This window comes from Culicoides brevitarsis, chromosome 2, assembly GCF_036172545.1.
Source record: "Culicoides brevitarsis isolate CSIRO-B50_1 chromosome 2, AGI_CSIRO_Cbre_v1, whole genome shotgun sequence".
NCBI classification, from domain to species: Eukaryota; Metazoa; Arthropoda; class Insecta; order Diptera; family Ceratopogonidae; genus Culicoides; species Culicoides brevitarsis.
In genome coordinates, this window is record NC_087086.1 from 32,023,172 (window position 1) to 32,040,145 (window position 16,974).

At 31.6% G+C, this 16,974-nt stretch overlaps 3 protein-coding genes across 3 annotated transcripts; 1 reads left to right on the forward strand and 2 right to left on the reverse strand.

Annotated features, from left to right (window-relative positions):
• Positions 1–2,603: 2,603 nt before the first annotated feature.
• LOC134831512 (short-chain dehydrogenase/reductase family 16C member 6) lies at positions 2,604–11,667 on the reverse strand. The gene is made up of 8 exons (XM_063845254.1): positions 11,581–11,667; positions 10,716–11,196; positions 10,239–10,469; positions 7,172–7,325; positions 3,567–3,802; positions 3,376–3,501; positions 3,197–3,318; positions 2,604–3,135 (listed from the first exon to the last, which is right to left on the reverse strand). The coding sequence occupies exons 3-8, from the start codon at positions 10,428–10,430 to the stop codon at positions 2,796–2,798; spliced, it is 1,170 nt and encodes a 389-aa protein (XP_063701324.1). The 5' UTR covers positions 10,431–10,469; positions 10,716–11,196; positions 11,581–11,667; the 3' UTR covers positions 2,604–2,795.
• A 305-nt stretch (positions 11,668–11,972) lies between these two features.
• LOC134830920 (chitinase domain-containing protein 1) lies at positions 11,973–13,458 on the forward strand. The gene is made up of 4 exons (XM_063844535.1): positions 11,973–12,192; positions 12,250–12,567; positions 12,623–13,226; positions 13,277–13,458. Exons 1-4 carry the CDS (start codon positions 12,078–12,080, stop codon positions 13,416–13,418), a joined length of 1,179 nt encoding a protein of 392 aa, XP_063700605.1. The 5' UTR covers positions 11,973–12,077; the 3' UTR covers positions 13,419–13,458.
• A 630-nt stretch (positions 13,459–14,088) lies between these two features.
• On the reverse strand, positions 14,089–16,721 carry LOC134831506 (transmembrane protein 62-like). The gene is made up of 4 exons (XM_063845247.1): positions 16,349–16,721; positions 16,164–16,290; positions 14,479–16,108; positions 14,089–14,420 (listed from the first exon to the last, which is right to left on the reverse strand). The coding sequence occupies exons 1-4, from the start codon at positions 16,544–16,546 to the stop codon at positions 14,366–14,368; spliced, it is 2,010 nt and encodes a 669-aa protein (XP_063701317.1). The 5' UTR covers positions 16,547–16,721; the 3' UTR covers positions 14,089–14,365.
• Positions 16,722–16,974: the final 253 nt, after the last annotated feature.

Here is a 16,974-nt window from a genome sequence, read left to right on the forward strand (position 1 = left end):
GTATACGAAAGGCTCTTTGTATAATAATATTAATAATTATAAATAATAATAACAGTGAGTGGCTGATTTATTTTTTTTAACTACTATAAATATTTTTAAAAGGCCTATTGGTAGGAGCCTGGTTTGATTTTTTTTTTATTTTTGTAATTTCATTTGTTGTTTTTTTTATTGAAAAAATATATATACACAAAGTAATTAATCATTAATAATATTAATAAAAAAAATCAAAGTGTAGTAGAGTCAAACACCAAAAAAATAATAATAAAATAAAAAAAACAAGAAAAATACCAATGCGCTTATGTTTTAAAAAAAAAGTAATTTGTGTTTTCCTGCAGGTACTAATCAAAAAAGTAACAAAAAAAAATAATAAAATAAAACAAAGATTAACAGGTGAACATAAATAATGCTCAAAAATAACTTATAGATGTAGAAACATATCAAGATATTAATTATTTTTAACAAATTTCAGTTATTTTTTATGATTTTTTTAAAAACTATCTTTGATTTATATTCTATATGAACATATATTGCTTATAGATAACTAACTTATAATTAAAAAAAGGGACGAAAAATGTTCTATCAATGAAAAAACAGCGAAAGTCCTCAAAACTCGTGATCTTTCTGACAACTCTTCCATCAAAAAAATGTCCACCTGTCATTCTTGCACACCCACGGGTTTCAGAGAGATCCTAAGTAATAATAAATAATAATGCGTAGATAAGTGCACTTATTATGGAATAAACAAAAAATAAATAATAAGACACTCCTCACATCATTCACGTTCGATCACGTAAATAATTCATATAATAATATAATTATTATTATTAATTAATAAAAAAACAGATCTATGTATGCTTTTAATTAAAAAAAAATAAAATAAAATTTTACCAAAATTCACAAAAAAAAATATATTCACCGAATAAACTTTGGCGTCTCTAGTCTTTCTCACCTCTCTTCTAAAAATTTTTTTTTTTTATTTTTCCGAATTTATCTTCATTTAATGATGAAAAAAATCTTGTTAGTCCAAGCCTAAAAAAATATATAATAAAATGCAAGGCCTGTTTAGAACCAGTAACGATTAAAATATTGTAATAAAGTTATGATAAATATTATGAAAGCTATTAATAAATATATAAATAATAATATTAAATGATTAAAAATATGCAAAGAGACTAATATTGTAGTAGTTTAGAAGAAAAAAAAAATAAATAAATTGAAAACTTAGGGAATAATTAATTAAAATTATTAATAATAATAATCATTTTAAATGGCCTGAATTACCTAAAAAACACTTTTATAATATGAATAACATTCTTTGAGCCATGCTTTCGTTTTGGTTTGTAAAAAAAAATATTAACACAAGTTTTCCTAACTATACCTTAACAACTATACCTATTCAGAATCTTAAAGATCTTCAAATCAAAAAAAAAATTGTTGTTTTTATGTTTAGAGTTTAGTTTTTATGAAAATATTATGTTATACATAATCCAATCCAGTTTGATAATTAAATTAAATAAAAAATGATTTTAAAAAGAAACAAAAACTATTGAAAGAAGAAAGAAAAGTTTCAATAATAAAAAAAAATGTAACAATACTTACTGATTAAATTATTATTATTATTAATAAAAAAAAAATGAATAAATGAACAAATAAATGTTAAAAAAATTGTTTTATTTTTGTCGTCCCAATATGATCAGAAATCATCTTTAGAATGAATATTTATTCAATTTTAGGCTTAAAAACGATCAAAAAATGACTTGTAAAAAAAATCAGAGTTTGACCCTTCAAACTCTGATAAATTATCAGAGTTTGAACCTCCAAACTCTGATTTTTTTGTTTCGCCAAATATCGACCCAATATGATCAGAAATCATCTTTAGAATGAATATTTATTCAATTTTAGGCATAAAACTGATCAAAAAATGACTTGTAAAAAAATCAGAGTTTGACCCTTCAAACTCTGATAAATTATCAGAGTTTGAACCTCCAAACTCTGATTTTTTTGTTTCGCCAAATATCGACCCAATATGCACAGAAACCATCTTTAGAATGAATATTTATTCAATTTTAGGCTTAAAACTGGTCAAAAAATGACTTGTAAAAAAATCAGAGTTTGACCCTTCAAACTCTGATAAATTATCAGAGTTTGAACCTCCAAACTCTGATTTTTTTGTTTCGCCAAATATCGACCCAATATGATCAGAAATCATCTTTAGAATGAATATTGATTCAATTTTAGGCTTAAAAACGATCAAAAAATGACTTGTTTTTTGGAGGTTCAAACTCTGATAATTTATCAGAGTTTGAAGGGTCAAACTCTGATTTTTTTGTTTCGCCAAATATCGACCCAATATGATCAGAAATCATCTTTAGTTAAAAAACATTTGTGTTTTGATGTTACGATGTTACTGAAAATTGATAAATATTGAAGGTCAATAATTGGAAGTGATTAAATCTTAGAAAAATTTTTTTAAAGGCAACAAAAAAAATATAAAGCAAATAAATTCATAAAAAATACACGTGAAATTTCGATAAAAATCATATAAAATATCACTTTTATTCATCAAAATTAATATTTCCAAAATTTACAATTTTTTGACGTTTTTTCATAAAAATAATTAGTTCATAATTCATTCTTACATAAAATTAAATGGACTTGACTCATTTTTTTTCATAATTTTAATTTTAATTCTAATAGTTCCCACAGTTAGTCCCATTTTTTTATTCAGAATTTGTCGAAATTCTCTCGAAATAAGATTAAATCACCATTCTTAAAAACTAAAAGTTAAAAAAAAGTTAAAGAACTCTCTCGCCAGTCGACGCAGTTCTCTGGACCAGAAGTTGATTCGGTTTCGCGGTGCCATTATTATTCACCGTTGTCATGCCATTCGAAGACGAAGCAGCTGCCAGCAATGCACTTTCGCATTTTTGCAACGTTGGCGATATCGTGTGATGTTGCGGCGCAGCATCCAGCACCAATCTTCGGAGAAATCCAGAATTGCATGGCCACGGGAAGACCCACTTGATGATCAGCATCCAGCGGAAATATTCAGGCACAATTACGCATTTGTGATTTTTGCGAACACCGCTGATGATGCGATCAGCAACGTGATTTGAGTCGAGCGTTGGGACCCATCTGAGGGAAAAAAATGAATTTTTGTGAGAAATTTTCAAAATTTTTGCGAAAAATCATTTACCGTGAGTGAACATCATCAAACATGCCGGTAGCTTGGATGAAATAGGGACAAATTACTGTCGTATGAACGTTACGACATCCGAGAATTTCCAATTCCAAGCGGAGTGACTCGTCGAAACCGACCTAAAAATACAAAAAATCATCAAAAATCGATCAAAAAGTAAAGGAAAATTGACTTACGGCAGCAAATTTACTCGCACAATAGTCAACAAGCTTCGAAATGCCAACATGACCCGCCATCGAGGCAATTGTTATGATGTGACCGTGATCTTTTTCAATCATCGCCGGCAAAAATGCTTTAACGGTCTGTGTAAACAAACGCAAGTGAGAAATATTTGTGTGAAAAAGAAACGAAAAAACAAAATATTTACCCAAAAATGTGCGATTGCATTGACATTGAAAGACCGTTCGATCATATGGTCGGGCGTATCCAACAGCAATCGACCTGAAACAACTCCCGCATTGTTGAAAAGCAACGTTACATCTCCAATTCGGTTCCTAATCTCATCTGCCATCTTATAAACTTCCTCCCTTTTCGAAATATCCACGACATATCCTTTGCAATAACCGCCCATCGAAGTAATTATCTTGCATGTCTCATCAATGGCTAAAAAAAAAATAAAAAAAAAATTATTGTCAAGTACAAATATTGAACCCGCGCGATAAAATGCCGGAAATACTCATGTGACAAATTTTTTGCAATTGTTTTCTAATTTTTTTTTATATGGAAATTCAATGTCATGAACTATTGTGTCTCAATAATGACAGTGATCTTTAATTTTTTTCGCGATAAAAACGATATCGAGACACCGCGTGATACTTTTTCACAGTAAAAAGTTAGTGAAAATAGTAATTTTCTTGTGACGTTCGACGAGTAACGTGACATTTCGATCGTTTAACAATAAAGTTGAATGTGAATCGATTTTTAATGAGGAAGATTCTAGTTGACTTGTAGGTTAAATGGGATTAAAATTAAATGATTCAAGGGAAATGCGGTAAAAATATATTACCGACTTATTACTTATGAATTCGTAATTTCTATTGAAGTTGTAAGATTTTATTGATTTTTATTCGATTTTTAGGTTAAAAATGAATATTTGCTGTTTTAAAGGCCAATAGAAGCTTATCGAAAACTTTTTACAATATCTTGAAACTAAAGATTCTTATCTAAAAACTTCTAAAAGTTGCAAAAATCCATTTTTGGCTGATTTTCTTTCTTAATTGAACATAAATTACATAAAATCTATTAATTTTGAACTAAAACTTGCTCATAATAGACTCTAAACTGATGTTTTTGGCAGAAATCGAAATATTTTCTTCAAAAAATTTAGAGTTTCATAAATGTTTGAGGTTATGTTCTCTGATCTACACAAAAAAGATGGCGGCGATTAGTTTTTGGCTTTGTAAAATTACAGTTTTGACCAAAAATTTTTAATTTATCTTCAAACTTGAGCTTTAATATGAGGTTACAGGTCAAAATTTAGTATTTTTACAATCTTAGGAGCTCATTTAAGTTCGTTTATGATCTTTTTGTGTAAAAAATTTCATCACAGAGTCCTAACATGTTCTGTTTCAATGCTAAATTGATTAAAAAATCTAGTTATTTGCACATTTTCTTTCGAAATTGTTCATGAAGTACTTAAAACTTCTAACTTTTTAACTAAATTTTGTGACTTTTGGGATCTGTAATTGAAAATTGTAACAAAAAATTGACATTTCCTTCTAAAAATTATTAAACTTGACCCTATTATGAGTTCTATGGTTCATTTCGAATCTCTTAAAACCTTACAGAAGCTGATATTAAGTCTTCGAACAGAAATCATGAATACTATATATCATCAAAATCGATCCAGATTATCCAAAAAGTCACTTTTCAGACTCGATCGACCAAAAAATAAACTTTTTCATCATTTCCTGTACCGAAAACCCTCATATTTCCATTGAAAAAGTACTTGCTGCCGAAAAATGCCGCTTCCATGACCTAAAAAGTTCACCATATGATTTAAAAAATGTGTTAATCATTGCCTAATTTACCTCTTTCGACCTCATTCGAAGGGCTAATAATTACTTTAGATAGCAAAAAATCAAACAAACTACCACTCGTAACTTCTGTTGCCGAGAAATCACGTTCTATACATTGCTTCTGTGTATTTCAGTACTCGTACAGTTCACTTGCCAGACATCTCCCTCCAAAAAATTAAAACTTAATCTTTTTTTTACACACAAAACGCTTGTCTCGACTTTGAATATGAAACATAAACCTAAAGGTCTCTCTTGTCTTGCCTTACAACTACTGAAAAATAACTCCATTTCACCATAAATTTCGCAATGAATGCAATTACATGTAATTAATACAGCTCCACACACATATGAAAAAAAGTGCAGTAGTTGAAATGTGAAATTTTTTGTTCGCTTACATGAAGAGATACCAAGTTCAAGACATGAATAAAGGGCCATGATCTCAATCCGTGATTGCATATTATTGTGCGCGGCTGGCAATAATTCATCTTAATTCAACATAAAATTGCATTCTGACGTCAGACGTGTGTGTGAGTTGCATCACAAGCTGCACTTCAATTATTATTTTTATTGCAAATTTTTATTATTTTTTTTTTCAAGAGCTTCGTTCGGGTGTTTTATCGATAATTGTTATTCATTTCTGACTTTTAAGGAAGTCACGTACGCACGTCGTCGGTATTAAAAAAGGTGTAGGGAAGGTTAACAGAAGAGAATTGGTTCTAAATACTTCAAAAAAGTTTCTAATTACCGAGTTGTAGAAGGTTGTAGAAAACGTAACGAAACATGAAAGACTTGAATGACTGCGCAGAACGGCAAAAAGAAGATGAACCTGTTAACGGAGATTTTTTTGTTTTGTTCGAGGAAGTCAAGAAAAACATCAAAAAACAATTAACGCTTATCGTTGTGGTGCAGGAAATGCAAATAAGTGGTCGACTTTTGTGCGTACTTGACATCGAGTTGCATTATTTTGAGTGTTTTTCTGCGAAACGGCACTCGACAGCTTTCAATTAGAGGTTGAAATAACTCTTCGTGCAAAAATTCCTTGACCTTGACAGTAATTTTTGTTCAATTATTTGGTGATGCCTCCATTGTGTGTGTAATTTTTTGTTATTTTGTACATATTTGTATACCATGAGTTGTTAGATGAGTGACGCGACGTCAGTTTTTTTTTTGTGCGGTGAATGAACCAAAGAAGAAAAAATCGGCTGGGAATGTTAATGATCCGCTTTTTGTACTTGATTTGAACCAAACTCTCTAAAAAAGGTCAAAAATTTACTTAATTATGAATAATTAAAGCAAAAATATCATTTAAAATTGAAATTTAAGCCAAAAATTAGGTTTTAAGATGCAGTTTTGTTATATTAACTTTGATAAAAATGCAATCTGAGATTAAAATTCAATGCTTTATATGTGAAAACATCGAATAACGGCCTTTAAACGTCGAAAATGTCACTTTTTATACAATGATGAGCCGTTAAATGACAGTAAAAGTTCCTGTCATCCTTGAAAAATGCATAAAATTTTCATAAAATGTTTAAATTCATTTTCAATTGAATTAATTTACTGTTAAAAATTTTATTTTCAGTCTCTAAAATGAATTCGAAATAATATACTAGTTAAAAAAATTTCACAAAAACTCTTAAAAAAGACAAAATTGCCTAAAAATGTTTAGATTCGAAGTCATACTTTCTCAAAAATTAAAAAATTTCGTAAAATCTGACCTCTAGAATCCATTTAAGGACAGATTTCTCCTCACTGTGCTCAAGAATTCCAATGTATCATTAAAATTAAACATGTTTTTGTCAAAAAAATTAATCATTAAGTTAATTTACCTACACAAATATTAGCATAAACGACTACGTTTCAAACAAATTTCGTTCTAATGTTTGTCAAATATTTTGCTCCTCATCGCGTCACATGAGTCATTTCCAAAAAATTTCAAATTTTATCAACTTACCATCTTGATTAATGTCCCAAATGATCACTTTTACGCCTAATCTCACCAACCGCAACGCAAGCAATCGTCCGAGACCTCCGCCTCCTCCCGTGATAAGCGCCAATTCACCTTTCAAGTCTTTTTTCGGGTAACCAAACATTGTGTAGTAAAATGTCTGAAACGAAAAAAAATATTATCACGAATTAATTGCATAATTTTTCGTTCCATTGTCTTTGCAACGCGAGATCGAGTCATAAACACGCAAAATTATTATCCGAAAAAAACAAAAAAAAAATAATTTTTAATGTTGCGATGTTAAATACCGATGTCTCATATGCAAAACTAGCAACAAGTCGTTTGTTTGTCTTTACTCGGTAATGTAACTTGTTGTTCGTCGTACATGACATGCAACAAGTACAAAAGTAATAAAATTACATTTAATTGTGTAGTAAATAATGTAGTTGAAATGTGTGTGCAAGACGCACAAAAGTAGGTCAATAAACTCGGATCGCATCGTTTTCATTGATTTTTTTTTTTTTTTGCATTGACGGGGTCTTATCAAATCACGCGCCGTTCACAAGCTCTATAAATCCTGAAATCAACAAGGTCGTGCTCCACATACTCTTCTTTCGCTTCGTTTGTTTTTCACAATGAAACCGGTTCTGATCCGCGATTAGAATGAGATCGAAAGTCTAAAGTTTATAAATAAAAAAAATATCATAATTTATTGTAATAATTACTACTAAATAGAATTTCTTGTCAGCTCGTGGTGGTACCAAAACTAGTTTTTAGGTGCAAATTGGGCGCTTTTGCATAAATTTATTCTTAGATTCTTAGATCATCGGACAAAAACAAGTCTTTTTAGCATTTTAATTCTAAATGATGAAACGAGAATTTTTCAAGTTGTGCAGCACGTTTTTTTTTTTTGTGTGTGTGAAAGAACAATAAAATGCTGATTGAGTTTCTTGTTTGTTAAGAGGTTAAACGTGTGTTGCAAAAACGGGACAAATTTGGCAATCGATGTAGGTAAGTAATTTTTTAAATTCTGAGATATTAATTTTATTTATTTTTAAAATTACCGGTAAATGGGGTAACTTTGGTAGGTTTTCGTCTTCAAAAACTTTTTTTTATTTTTTTCTGAATTTTTTAACAAAGTTATAAGAAAGAAGTCCCTTTTTTCTAATTTTAGAATAAAGTGATACAAAAAATTGACTTTATTTTAAATTTGACAGATATTTACTTCTTTCGATGATTTTCAATTTTTTTTTTAGGTTAAAGATTCAACATGTTTCCATCCAACAACTAAATTTTTGTAAGTATTAAAAATATTTTTGACTGTTATAAGAATTTATAAAATGTATTTAACTTCTCTTTTTTCCTCCTCTTAAATAATAAAAATGGAGCTGACTGTAAAATAAATGTACCATCATCATGCAGGCCATAATAGTTTTCATACAAATTGTAAGCAGCTGGAGCGAGTAACAAACTAAGTTCAGGTCAGATGGAGAAAATACTTTTAAAGCGATATCATATTTGAATACAAATTTTCTGGTAGTTTGGGAGAAGTTATATGAAAAAACATTAGCCGATAAAGGATATAATAATCTGTGAAATATTTTTCTTTTTACAACTTAAGCTTGCATAAAAAAACGAAAAACAAACCTCATAAAACGTGTGATTAAAAGAGAAGAGCAGTTTAATGTGGGCAACATATTTAATTCTGGCACGATATCGATTACTGTTGATGATAAAAAAAATTACTTAAAAGCCAATCTTAGTTATAAAGATGAACTTTTTATTTTTATCAAAATATTTCACCTCGTATTTCACTCTTATGAAGCTTGAGGATGTTTTTGACAAAAAATAAGTACATTTTATAGAAATTATTATTTTTCACATTTCTTGTTCTTAGTTTCTTGTAAAATTTATTTCAGTTCCTCTGATAGTAAACAATTAATTTTCTAAAAACAAATTTAGATTTAAAAAAAAATCTAAAAAAAAATATTTTATTTTTCTTTTCTCAAAGTCTATTGTAAATAGATTTAATATTTTTCGAAACTTTCAATATATTGACAAAAAATGTTTAAAAACTCAAAGTCACCCCATTTAACGTTAATTCCAAAAACGGTTTCATCATTCTTGCATCTGCGAGTCATTTTTTGGTTGTGTCAAACGATTAATGTCGTCGTAAAAACTTAATTTTTATGAAAAAACTAACAGTATTTTTTTTACATCGCAGCTCGCGGTTATTACTCTTTAGCATAATTTTGCAAATAACAAGTGGTAGGCAAATAAATAAACACAATTAACAGTTGACTTGCTCTGAGTTGCAGCAGCAGCAGCAGCTGCTCAATAACAAACGGTACACATTGTAACGAGTTTTTATTTTTTCATAAAAATCGACAATCATCACGACTCTCAATAATAAGATTTTTTTTCGGAACAATTCGTTTCAAGATTTGCACCTAAAACTGCATTCAGTTTTTTTCCGTGCATTCAATTACATTTTTTTTTTAGTTTTTATTAGATTTTGTGACGCAAGAGTAGTTGCAGCATAGTATGTATCACTTAACTAGCTAAAAACAGGTTTGCACAAATACCTCGCTAATAATGTGCATTGCAATATGCTTCAAATAGCTGGAAACCAACACTTTTTGTCGGGCCCATTAAAAGAAACAAGGAAATATGCACAAAGTTGCATGAAAAGCGGTCCAAAAATTGCCTTTTCATGCATTTTAACTGCATTTCACACCTTTCCTTGTGTTTGCTTAGGCATCAACAGACAATGAAAAAATAGATCGCCTGTCCGACTGAGGCACGATGAAAAGTGAAATTAATTCAATTTAATAACAAAAACTCTTTTCCGGAACATTTTTTGCTCGCACATCGCACGGAACACTTTTAAAACTTGATTTATCATCCGCTGCCATGAAGAAACACGTAGAAAGTAAAAATTACATCTGATCAGGAAGAATTTTGAAATATATTTTAATGACTGGAAATTACGAAATAATGGACTTTATCACATTATGTTACGTGACCAGATTTCTCGAATACCGTTAAAAAAGAGAGAAAAACAAGAACTTACCTGTAAAATGTGTCCCGCCGAAACAAGGAGAAAAGTAATAATATCCATAATTGTGTTGTACAGATTCGGTGGTTCGTTCTTTTTATTCAATTTTATCGGTTTTTTGGGCACTTGACGCGTTTTATCCCCATTTTCGTTGCACATGGGTGGCGGTTTCTCAAAAGCCACATCGGTTCCGTCGTTCGCAACCATTTTTTAATAAAGTCTCTTATTGAATTTATCAAGATTTTCCTATGAAACACAAAAAAATCACATTTAAATGCGTGTTTAACAACAATTTTCGAGTAAAGTGCTCGAGAGTGGCACTGGCAAAATATTAGGGAGGGATGACTTTGTGTGTCGACGCGCGGTTTTCAGTGTCAAATCGATCGTTACGTCAATGTTCTATCACAAGGTGCGATCGCAAGTAATTTTTTCCTCCCGTTCAGTGTCAGAAAAATTTTTTTTTGACAAATTTTGTTCACAACTCTGCAATACCTGTTAAATACGGGTCGTTAGAATGTCATTTCACATTGCCTTGTAAGTAAGTTTAATGTCTTCTTCACTTGTTTCTTTTGTTATTCTTTTTATTTTTGTTCACTCACTCACGATCACTCGTCAATCCTGTTGTTTGTTCTTTTTTGAAGTCTGGTTTCGTTTCGTTGAATTATTTTTTTTTTCACGGCGAACTTAACACAACGACAGCTCGAATGGTATTAAAACTGTTTTTGAAGTTGGTTAAGTCGCTTGGCGATCGTGCAAAATGTTTAATGTGATGTATGAAAAGCTTGCGTGCGAAGAAGGCAGAGAGCGAGACTGAAGCTTACTTGATGAATTCTCTCTCGCGGTTTCTCTGTTTTGATTAATGGTTTGCCGGTAGTGTTAAGTAATGTTGATTTAATTCGTAATTTTTCATCAGTTTCTTCGATGTTTCGGCGAGAATTGATCAATTTTAGAGTTTTTTTGATTTACGGGATATCTAAAAATAAAAATTAAATAATTTTTTAAGCAAGTTTTTAAATTTTGAGGTAAAATTTGGGAGAAATTGAAATAAAAAATTAATTTTTTGAAGAAATTTTTAAAAGTTAAAGGCATTAAGTTGATGAAAAATATCAAAAATAATTTTAAAAAATTTATAATTTTGAAGAAATTTTAGGATTTAATGTCTCTTTAAAGTCTATTGGAGCACGATTTAACATTAAAAGTTAAATTTTTAGCTTAATGAGGTTTAATGAAGAACATTCTGGAACATTAATTAATTTTCAAATCATCAAAAACTCCAAAATTCATCAAGTTTTCTTAAAATTTTCTAAATTTGAGTTTAATTTTAATCAAATTCTTATGAAAATTACCTTTAATTGACCTTCTTTCGTTAAAAAATTAAATTTTTATCACTTTTTCGACTAATTTTTTACTTTTTATCTTGAAATTTCCTTTCGAAAACTTTCTTTGTTACTCCAGTTTGTTTTGATCCCTCTTCTAAACAATGCAATTTCATATTTTGACAGGATATCAACGCATGCGCTTTCCTGTCAAAGGACCTTTCTTATCATTTTTACCTCAAAAAGCTATTTTTACTTCATTTTTAATTAAAAATCGTTCAAAATCTTTTAAAAAATCAAATTTTGTATCAGAAAATTAGTTTTTTTCGATATTTAAATTTACATCCTTTAAATATTTTCGCATTTTTTGCCGGCAAAATTCCTTTGCAGCAGATGACGTCAATGAGAATTACTCCTGCCTTCACAATAACAAACGAAAAAAACGATAAAAAAATATTCCAACACATCAAAAATCAACAAGAAACTCGAAACAATCGCTCTCAGTACAAATCTTAGTCTATAAAATTCTATTTAAAAGATGAATAAATTTACGTGTGCTTTACTTTTACTGCATTTAGTGTTAATTGATGCCACACTATCTCCTCCTGGCAACAATAAAAAATCAAAAACGAAGGAAAAGGAAATAAAAATTAGTAAATTTTACCTTAAAAATTACTTTTTTCCTCAATAATTCTCAAATTTTTTTTCAGAAACGGGACCAATTTATCCGACAACAGTGCTGGAACGCGGATTAGCGGATGACGATCAACCTTTAGCGAAGAATATTATTCAGGAAAGTGGTGCTTATTGCAAAGAAACGACAACGAAGCACTTCAATTCAACAGTTCTCGCATATCTGACGCCATGGAATCGAAAGGGATATGAAGTTGCGAAGACTTTTGGTAGCAAATTCGACATCATCAGTCCCGTTTGGCTGCAAATCGTGCGTTTGGGTGACTTGAAGTACGAAGTTCGAGGCACTCATGACGTCGTTGAGCTTCGTACAGCTGACAATCCGGGAACGAAAAGTAAGTTTCATCCTAAAATTTAAGATTTTTCGTTAAAAAATTACTTTTTTTGTAGTTCTTCCGCGAATTCTCTTCGATAAATTCACAAATCAGGATTATTCGAAGCTGCTTTCGTACAAAAATGAACGAAATGTTGTCGCAAAGTTAATTTCTGACACATGCAAGAAATACAAGTTCGATGGGATCGTTTTGGAATTCTGGAGTTCGTTATCAGCGCGTGCCGACGACGAACATCTTCTCACGCTAGTCATTGAAATCGCTCAAACTCTCAAATACGACAATTTCGACTTTATTCTCGTTGTGCCGCCATCAAGAAAGGAATCTGTGGAGCTTTTCACGCCGGAACACTTTGAAAAATTATATCCGCATGTCACGGCATTCTCTTTGATGACGTACGATTACTCGAGTTACCAACGTCCCGGACCAAATGCACCTCTGGATTGGGTTCGTGCCGCCGTGGAATTCGTTTGTCCCGACACCGCAGCCAATTTCATGGAAAAACGACGTAAAATCCTGATGGGATTGAATTTCTATGGACAAGATTTCACCCCAGAAGGCGGAAAACCCATCATTGGACATGAATACATCGAAATGCTGAAGAACGTAAAAGGTCGTTTACGCTTCGATGATCGCGATATCGAGAATTATTTCGAAATTAAGTAAGAAATTTCTTAAATTTCAAAAATTTTCATTAAAAAATGTTTTTTAGGACAACCACGGGACGTCATATGGTATTTTATCCAACATTACATTCCATAAATGAACGTTTGAAGCTGGCACAAGAGCTCGGAACGGGAATTTCCATTTGGGAAATTGGTCAGGGGCTTGATTACTTCTACGATTTGTTCTAATCTGTGACGAATAAAGTGATTTCAATCGATTTTTCGGCTTTGTGTGGTATGGAAGGACAAATGAGAATGGCTTCTGACATCAGCTGACTATTATCAATGAGTGACTCGTGTTGAATTTTACGTTTTTTGAGGTGAATTTGGTTCGAATTGCGGCAATTTGATCGTTTTGTTTGAGTTAAGTCGTCATAAATGGATGAAATTTGACCTTCAAGATAAGAAAATTGGCTTAAATTGTCAGTAATTGGTATCTAATGTGATGTAATTTTAAGAATTTTTTGCATTTTTTACCTTTTTGTGGGATTTTTGAAAGATTTTTAGACTTCACGGATGGAATTCTTCAAAAAAATTTGTCTTTGAGCAATGAAAATTTAAAAATTTTTCACAAAATTGAAATTTTTCGACTTCAGGGATGTGATTTTTCAATTTTTTACTTCTAAATATTGAAAAATTTTATTTTTTTAAAATTATTTTTGGGATCCATGAAATAATTTTTTCCAAAAATATCATCTTTTTGTACTAAAAATTGACTTCAAAGCTCAAATTCATCCTTCAAGAAATGTTTTTGTTCAATTTTTGAATGAATTTCGACCTCAAAAGACAAAAATTTTCTTCTTTGCCTCATTTTTAGCCATTTCGTGAGTAAAAAACTCATTTCAAGTGTATAATCGTGTAATATTTCTACCAGATTTTAAAAATCTTTATTGAATTTGATTCAAAATTGCTATAAATTTGATTAAATATTATCGACAGCATTGATTAAACTCTTTCTACACGTAAAAAAGTCAAGTCTGTGGTTACATAGGCCATTTAAAAAAATGTGGTTAACTACTTTACTCGTGACTAGCTTAAAAAAAACTAAAATCCTCTACAAAGGAACATCTTGTACTATTATGTTGAACGTAAATAACGTAATTGGTAATGTACTGTTACACTAAAATGAGAAAAATTTACTCCTGCGATGACGTTGATTTAACTTCTGACGACCAAACGCTTGCTGCTGAGCTAAAAAATCACAAAATTTTATTAAAATTGTCTCTAAAAAGCTTAAAAAGTGACTTACGTCAAACACTCTTGCGGTAAATTCAACGAGTAAAGATACAAAAAGATATTTAAAACAAGTGCCCATGTCCGCATCGGTGCCACAATGAACGCAATCGCTCCATATTCGTAAAAAAAGATGAAACTTAATGTAAGCTCCACTGTCATGATCAACGAGAACGCCAAATGTCGCTTTATTTTTTGACAAAAAGAAATTTCCTTCATTTTTCCCGTTTGTTTGACGTAAAAACGACGACGAACGTTCCCTGCGATTAAATTTATCAACGGAAATTGGCAAAGCAGCAACTGCCAAAAGCCATGAACGTAGTTGAGAGTGCCGGGAAGTAAAACTCCGTCAACTAGAACACCCCAAACGAACACAATACCGAAATGCCCGTCAATTACTTCGCCAAAAGCCCATGGACCGACAGTTAAATAGAGCACATAACACACGATCGGGTAGAAAATTCGATCAACCGTCGATAAAAGCCACATTTTCTTGCACCAATTGAGTCGCAGGTCAGGTCTTTGAACAATTTCACGTTTCACGAGGATGTGCCACAGCTTAAAAGTGACCAACGGGATGACACAAAGAAGAACCGCACCGAAAAAGAAGTATTTGACGATGGTATTGAGCTCTCCCATGAGCACCAATCGTGCCATAATGTCAAATGGCAATCGCGTTCCATCCAGAGAGAACTTTTGGGTGACGCTCCGTGATTGTCCATGTTCATCCAAGACATAAACCGAGATTTCATGCAAGCCTTTTAAGTAATTTTTGGGATTCCATGGCGCTGCGTAAAAGTTTTCCGTCACTTTTTGACAATCCCGCCACGAATTTGTGTCAATTTTCACGCGACATTCCACAATTGGCGCCGTCGAAAAGATCAAAAGTCGAATATGAGTCGATTCCCGTTGAAGTTGAATGTCTTCACGAACGGGCGCATTAAAAAGAGCATTTTTCGGGTTTGTCACTAACACAACGGGCCACTTTCCGTGCTTCACATCGACGAAAGAAAGTAACCCATGATCGAATGCAACGACACGATACAAGCGATTTTGCATCCAATCGCCTAATTCAAGCTCTAAAAAGCCCTCGTGATGCAAAGTGTACATCCGTGGGACAGTTCCGGCGAATGTATGAAAGTGCCCGCAGAGATAAACCATACTTTCGGCATAATCTCCGATAATTTGGCGAATTCCATGGGACTCGTCGTCGGGAGTTAAGATGCAAGAAGTCGGAAAATGACCAAACCAAACGGTATAACTTCCTTTTTGATGCGCTTCACGTGCTAAATTGTGAAGTAAATTCGTGTCATTGCGATTTAAAACTCCCACAAAGTTAAATTGTCGCTTGGGCCCGGGGTTTAAACATCCATCGACGGCGATAAAGTTGTAAGTTATGTTATCGACAGTCACTTGTTCCAAATAAGAACGAGGTTTTTTGGCTGAAGAGTATGTCATGTACATATCTTTGTGAGAAAAGAGTGCCGGGACATTGAAATTGTCGTGATTGCCACGAATATCGATCCATTTCAGCTTCTTCAAGACACCGGATGACTCGAGAACGTCATTGTAGGTCTTCCATTCTTCCTCATATTGGCTCGAAGAGACAATATATTTGCTTTTAGCGTCTGTTAAATCACCACTTGCTACAAAAAATCAAAAATTTAGTCAAAAATCGACTTTTAAAAATGAAATTTGTACCTAAAACAATCGGTGGTTTAATGATATCAACGGTTTTTGTACAAAACTCGCGAAAATCCTTCACTCGACCTTCATCCTTGAACTTACTCACATGAATGTCAGAGATTTGTAGGAACCACATCAACTCCTAAAACAAAAAATATTAAATTAAAAGTTATAAATAGGTCGCAAAATCAATTTCTCACCTTCGGCTTATCATCTAAAGTTTTTACGTAACCGCCCTTATTGTCATTTTGCGAACTTTTCTTGTCGCTCGTCTCAATATGCTCGACATTTTTGTACAAACCTGCTTCTGTGCTAATAATTTTCGCGACATTCGCCAAAAGTAGCGACAAAATAATACTGAAAATGATTAAAAGTACGGCACCGAAACTTAATCGCATGTTTTTTCGCGTATCTCTTCAGTTGTTTGCGGAAAAAGCGATAATTTGCATGTTAAAATGTCCCGAATCGCGTTTGTTTTTGTATCACAGTCCTAATTTAAGCTCAATTTACGAATTTTCCGTGAAAATTCTTATATTTTTCCATTGTAAACGCGTATTGATTGGGAATTGTGTGTGTATTTTGGCAAATTGCTTGGATACAAAGACTGGGGATGAGTGACGTGAGGTGAATTTTTGAAGAACTCATGATATCAACAGATAGCGTTTGAATTGTTTGAACGTTTTTCTGAAAATAAATGCATAAATTATGAAAAATTTACTTAAAATGAACTAAAAATTTAAAATTCTTCAAATTTTTCAATCAAAATATTTTTGAATTTCATTTAAAGATCTCCTTCGTTGATTTTTCCCTCAAGTTTGATGATTTT

Bases quoted from the DNA above. Each gene is read 5' to 3' on its own strand.
- LOC134831506 (XM_063845247.1), bottom strand. From the start codon at position 16,546: ATGCGATTAAGTTTCGGTGCCGTACTTTTAATCATTTTCAGTATTATT. The intron at 16,291-16,348 runs GTGAGAAATTGA...TTTTTGTTTTAG, and splicing joins CTTTAGATGATAAGCCGAAG to GAGTTGATGTGGTTCCTACA. The intron at 16,109-16,163 runs GTACAAATTTCA...GATTTTTTGTAG, and splicing joins TAAACCACCGATTGTTTTAG to CAAGTGGTGATTTAACAGAC.
- LOC134831512 (XM_063845254.1), bottom strand. From the start codon at position 10,430: ATGGTTGCGAACGACGGAACCGATGTGGCTTTTGAGAAACCGCCACCC. The intron at 7,326-10,238 runs GTAAGTTCTTGT...TTTTCGTTTCAG, and splicing joins CGGCGGGACACATTTTACAG to ACATTTTACTACACAATGTT. The intron at 3,803-7,171 runs GTAAGTTGATAA...TTTTTTTTTTAG, and splicing joins TTGGGACATTAATCAAGATG to CCATTGATGAGACATGCAAG.
- LOC134830920 (XM_063844535.1), top strand. From the start codon at position 12,078: ATGAATAAATTTACGTGTGCTTTACTTTTACTGCATTTAGTGTTAATT. The intron at 12,193-12,249 runs GTAAATTTTACC...ATTTTTTTTCAG, and splicing joins GGAAAAGGAAATAAAAATTA to AAACGGGACCAATTTATCCG. The intron at 12,568-12,622 runs GTAAGTTTCATC...CTTTTTTTGTAG, and splicing joins TGACAATCCGGGAACGAAAA to TTCTTCCGCGAATTCTCTTC.